This window comes from Telopea speciosissima, chromosome 2, assembly GCF_018873765.1.
Source record: "Telopea speciosissima isolate NSW1024214 ecotype Mountain lineage chromosome 2, Tspe_v1, whole genome shotgun sequence".
Lineage (NCBI taxonomy): Eukaryota > Viridiplantae > Streptophyta > Magnoliopsida > Proteales > Proteaceae > Telopea > Telopea speciosissima.
Window position 1 is genome coordinate 10,222,373 of NC_057917.1, and position 6,306 is coordinate 10,228,678.

Below are 6,306 nucleotides of genomic sequence, written 5' to 3' on the forward strand. Positions count from 1 at the left end.
TGAAGACCTGATAAATCAGACGCTATATTCTCCTTCCTTTTTCTCTCTTATTGAAGAAGTCGATTTCACTCAGATTTTCTGAGTTCCTGGCTATTGAATTCTGTTACTGAAGCAAACCGATGGTTGCTGTTGAGGCTGTGCTCCTGGAAGGATATTATACTGCTGCTGAAGTTTATGCAATCAACTTTCCTCCAGGTGTTATCTTCTCTAAGTACAGTTTTTTTTACAAAAACTCTAATCGAGTGTGTTGGTTTTTGTCTTGTTTTGGGTTGCTGGTTCATTGTTCCTGCTACCATTGGTTCGTTTTTGATATTGCTGCTACTGGGTACACATTATGGTGACAATAAGTCTGTCTCCTCTACTGCCCCATCTCCCACTTACAATGTGAATGTGACCATTACTTCCAGCAAACTCAAGGGTAGTTCAAATTACCTGTTATGGGCACAAGCTCTGTGTGTGCGTATCATGGCCAGAGACAAACTAAAATACATTACATCTGATCCACCTGCTCATAGTGGATACAATGAGTAGCAAAAGGAGAATGCCATCACTCTAATCTGGTTATGGAACAGCATGGAACCTGATATAGCAGCCAATGTTATATTCCATACAACAGCCAAAAGTGTTTGGGAAGATTTAAAGGACACTTATTCTCAGGAGAAAAATATGAACCGTGTTTATGATCTATATGAAGAATTGTTTCAGCTTCAACAGTCTAATTAATCACTTCAAGAGTACTACAGTTCTTTTAAGGGGTTGGTAGAGGAGTTGAATGTTTATCAACCTCTCACCACGACATTGAGAAGTTGAAATCTCAGTGTAACGAGTTCTTTGTATCCAAGTTTCTGGCTCGGTTGAATTCTGATTTGAAGGCTGTGAAGGGTCACTTAATTGCTGATGAAACAGTGCCCACACTTGCTGACACATTTTTCCGTCTTCAGCGCATTGCTGCTCCTACTAAGGTTGACTCCTCTCCCAAGGATAATTCTGCTTTTATTGCTACCAGTGGCCATGGCAGAGGCCGTGGTACAGGGGGAGATCGTCGTGGTGGTCGTCGTGGTATTGGAATTCAATTTGGTGCGTAAAAAACATGTTGAGGCCCTTTGTCTTCCTAGTTGGAAGGCTGCCATGGATGTTGAAATGGATGCCCTCTTGACGCGTAACCCCTGGAGTCTTGTTGATCTGCCACCTGGTAAAGACCTTGTTAAATGTCGTTGGATTTACACTATTAAGTATCTTCCAGATGGTTCTGTTGAGCGGCAAAGCCCACCTGCTTGCCAAGGGATACACCCAGACTTATGGGGTGGACTACTTTGAGACCTTCTCTCCTGTTACCCAGCTGAATTCTATACGATTACTTATTTCCCTAGCAGTGAATTTTGAGTGGCTGCTATATCAGTTTGATATTAAACATGCCTTTTTTATATGGTGATCTGCACGAGGAAGTCTATATGGAGCAACCTCCTGGGTATGTTGCTCAGGGGGAGAACAGTACATGGGTTTGTAAGTTACGAAATGCTATCTATGGTCTCAAATAGTCGCCCAGAGCATGGTTGAGAAGTTCAGTGCTACGGCGGTGTCTTGTGGCTTTTCACAGTGGTATTCTGACCACTCGGTTTTTGTTTGTCGCCAAAGGGGCAAGGTGGTAGTCTTGGTTGTCTATATCGACGATATCATTATTTCTAGTAATGATGTGGCAGGTATTGCAGATGTGAAGACATATTTACAACAACATTTGCAGACCAAGGATTTGGGCGATCTTCACAATTTTCTTGGATGATCTTCTTACAGAAGTTTGGTATAGATGATGATGATCTTCTTACAGATGTACATTAGTACAGGAGTTTGGTCGGCAAGCTGATCTATCTTATAGTTACCAGATTAGATATTTCCTTTGTCATAGGCGTTCTTAGTCAGTTTATGCAATCACCCCGGAAGGCTCATTAGTATGGAGTTGTTCGCATTCTTTGGTATTTGAAGGGTGATCCTGGCAAAGGGTTGATTTATCGTCCACATAAGACATAGATCTTGTTGCCTATTCAGATACTGATTGAGCTGGATCAACCAGTGATCGTCGCTCAACAACAGGCTACTGTATGTTTGTTGGAGGAAATCTTGTTACATGGCGAAGTAAGAAATAGACTACAATCGCTAGGTCGAGTGCTGAAGCGGAGTATGGAGCTATGATTCACACTACTGCAGAGTTGATGTGGCTCAAGTCTCTCCTTGAAATGGGGTTGTCTGTGCCAATGCTTATGAAGATGTATTGTGATAATCAGGCAGCCATATATATTGCTTGCAATCTGGTCTATCACGAACGAACCAAGCATATTGAGGTGGACTGTCACTTTGTTAGACATGTTGTTTTGAAGAAGCTTGTTGAGACTCGCTTTGCTTCATCTTCAAATCAGCTTGCAGACATGTATACGAAGTCTCTTTTTGCTCCTAGTTTCCACACCTATTGTAACAAGCTGAGCATGGGTGACCCATATGCTCTAGCTTTGCGGGGGAGTGTTGGAAACTAGGGATAGCTTAGTACTTTAGTTCTGGTTTGTGGGTTTTCTACTATTATTTATTTCTCCAGTCCTTATTTGTAATTCTATAACAAGTAAGGGGTTAGGAGTAATTTCATAAACTCCTAACCACTCTTTATTATAAAATTAGAAGGCTACCTACAAGAGAACTATTCTATTCTCTCGCAGGCTGCTCTTCCTCTTGCTTGCGGCATCTCTTCCTTCTTCTTTTACTTTTGGTTTGATCAGTCAGATTCTGGTTTGCAACAAAAAGAGTGAGGGAGGTGATCTCCATGTCCGGTTGAGAAAGATTATGATCAACCATGGAGGAGAAAGTGTGAGAGTGCTTTGGGTGAAAATCCATTTATGCCCTAATCCAAATTTTTTGTTGGTAATTATTTTCATCATGTTGGCAAAAATGCTAGTTTTACCATTCACTCTTATGGAGCCAGTTTGTAAAGTGTTGGGTGAAGAAGCCCTCTTGAAGGCTAAATGCCAAGAATCGTGATGGCATTCAAACACTCAATATTTGCTTAGCGAGCAAAACATACTAGCAAACATCATTGTGTTGGATATAGTGCCCATCAAATCCAAATAAATATTTTATTTTGATTAATTCACTTTTACTTTTATACGGGCGATTGTGTCCAGAGGAATGACCTCAAAGTGTTCGCGACTAGGGACGGTTTTGGGTTCTCTATTTGCATGGTTGCCATATTATGTTTTTGGGAATGGAGATTCCAGACACAAATGTGGGTACACTTTTGTTTGTGTATTGGACTCGATCATTCGAGAACCTGACGTGGTCTACCATCAGATGTTTAATGTAAATGAGTTCTTCTGATAGTTGTGTGGTCCCCAGACCTGAGAGGTCAGATCTACTGATGCAGGGCATTTTTGGCCCAAGACTAGAAATCGTGGGCAAGTCAAGAGAGCTCCAGCCCAGCCCCCTGCATGGCCTCTATGTTGGCCAGGTTCACCTCTTGCGTGGTGAACTGAAGCGGGACCCACATGGCCCTTAAAATTCTCTAGAATAATAAATTGGGTAGAGTCTTCTCGCTTTTTTCTTCTTTTGTCTTTTCGTATTCCTAGGTACCTTCAACGTAATCTCTTGAGTTCTCTACCTTTTAGAGTCCAAGACTTAAGTCTTAGCATTTATGTTTCTAGGAGTTATTACCTATGTCATTTATTGTTTAGGAGTTTTAGAATTGTAGAAGTTCTACGTCTTTAAGTCATTTAATAAGGAAGTTACAACTCCAAGGGTTTTTTTCTCTCTTAAAATACCATGTAACCCGATTATATAAGGCATGAATTTGAGTTATCATTGAATTAGAAATTGAAGTGATTACTTTGGAATTTTTCAAGAATAGTTGTGTGAGCAACCCCCTTGTACATGGAGTCTCTCTCCCCCTCTCTCACGTTTTGGTGAGTTCTTTCTCTCTCTCCTACCCTCTCTTTCCCATATATTCTTCTCTTCAATGTACACTAAATTTGAGTTATCTTCTTCTTCTCTTCTTGAGTTTGACCCTTAATCTTCCACCTGACCCATCATCTTTCCTCATCCCTGTGGCACCGCTTTGCTACCCCTATTCTCCATCCTCTTTCAGCCCTCAATAATCAGATTTAAATCAAACGCTCATTGTAGGACAGATCCTGGTGTGCTAGTCCTCCCAGACTGCACCACCAACATGGTATACTTTAGCATACATAAGGTTGATGCCTACATTGCGACCTAGTGATCGCGGGTTCAAGACGGGAAACAGCCTCTCCGTGAAGTGGGGTAAGACTGCGTACATTATGACCCTCCTTAGACCTTGTAGTGGCAAGAGCCTCGTGCACTAGGTACACCCTTTTAAGGTTGATGCCTACATATGAAAGTAAAGACATATTTACATTATGTTGTGTCCAGTGTGTCTACCTGTGGATGAAAGTGACGCTTAATAAGGAATCTACTTTCCGTACATGGAGAGTATCTTGAGAGAGAATCCTCAACTTGATTGGACGAAAATCCGAGCTTGGTGTTTTATATGTATAGTGTTCACAAAAGAATTTATAAAATTATTATTATTTAATAATTATTTTATAAACGTTTAATCGCAATGTTTTGTTGTCCAATACATGCTCATGATGCTTTATACATAGAATTAGCATAGGGTTGTGATTGAGTATTCTTTTGAAACTCAAAGGGAAATTTATAGAACAATTATACGACTGGCAATGACGTACGGGGCTGAATGTTGGGCGGTAAAGAAAACACATTTAAATAAACTTAATGTTGCTGAAATGAGAATGTTGTGGTGGATGAGAGGTAAAACTAAAAAAATACAAAATAAAGAATGAACAAATAGAGCAAATCTGGGCATTGCCCCTATTTATGATAAGTCGCGAGAAACTCGTTTGAGGTGGCATGGACATATATAATGGATCCTTTGGATGATCCAATACGAAGAAGTAATTTATTTCAAATTGAAGGAGCTAAAAGAGCAAAAGTGGTGAGGAAAGACATGTATAGCTTGGAACTGGTATCTTGTTTAGCTTTGAATAGAACCGATTGGAGATGTAGGATCCCCGTTGATTGGAAGGGATGCATATTGAGTATGCTATAAAATATACGACAACAACTCAACTCAACCTAAAGGTTAATCAAATATAATCCCCATATTCAGTCTCAGTGAAACCCCATAATAATGTTACTTCATTTTTATTTCTCTGGACGCTTTACCATCCCTATTTTTTTGTCTGCCAGGTAACATAAATTTGTATGGACAAGTCGTTACTCAACCTTACCATTATCGATGCAGTCGATGAATATTGGACAAAATGACTGATCAGATGGTAATCCATTATAAGGTCTTTTTCCCTAAACTAAAATCGGTACTATAATCCAAAAATCCCAATAAATAAATATATAGCATAGGGAGTGTTGGACTTACCCTCCATCGATGTTCTTCAAAACCCATCCCTTCAATTCCCCAACCTCTCTCAGAGCATTTTTCCACTCGTCAATGATGCTCTGATCGAAACACTTGTTGTGTTCCTGAAGAGCCTCTGCATAGCTCCCAGTGTGGTGACCGACGTCTGCGGGATCAACATCGTAGAAGATGGGCATGACAAGTTGATTCATGGTTTTCCTGCATTCGACGATCTTGACGAGCTCGTTGAGGCACCATTTGCTTGACGCGTAATTCTTTGAGAAGATGGGGATCGAGATTCTTGACTTCTGGATCTCAGAGAGTAGCTCTGGGCCGATCTCTTCCCCAGTACGGAGTTTAACGTCGTCAATGAAAGTGTGAATACCAGCAGCAACCAAGGCATTGTAGAGATCTTCAGTAAAGGTAGTACGAGCATCTATACCCCTGAAGTTCAGGAATACTTCATAACTCCAACCAGATGAGGACGCAGATCGTGCTGCCATTGAGAGAAGTCTTCTCCGAAAGACGAGAGTTTCTAAAAGTAATCTTCACTCTCCGATTGCAGAGCCTTAATTTTGCAACGATCTCGTAAGCTGCTTGATTCGACAAATGGGGGGATGAAATTTTTCGATCAAAATTTGTTTGATTGATTTGACCCCAAAAGTCAAGTCATTTTCGTTGCAAATTTTTTATACGAAAAATCCCGGCCTTCATCAAGGGCACCAATGTTCGTGATGTGCACGTTGCCCTATTCTCCCAGACCTCCATCTATCACAGTCATCTTGTGATTATGAAACCATTAAATCCGGATTTTGCGGCTGAGAAGGTGCTTTTCACGTTCGCTGTCTCTTGGGTTCAGATGGACAACCTCCACTCCACTG

General features: G+C 40.8%; 1 protein-coding gene across 1 annotated transcript in view; it reads right to left on the minus strand.

The window, feature by feature from the left end:
• LOC122651417 (disease resistance protein RPV1-like) overlaps positions 1-5,951 on the minus strand; it is a 150,150-nt gene extending 144,199 nt beyond the window's left edge. The window contains exon 1 of the mRNA XM_043844798.1: positions 5,447-5,951. Within this exon, the coding sequence (XP_043700733.1) occupies positions 5,447-5,928 (482 nt within the window). The 5' untranslated portion in view covers positions 5,929-5,951. The remainder of the gene's footprint in view (positions 1-5,446) is intronic.
• Between the last annotated feature and the right edge of the window lie 355 nt (positions 5,952-6,306).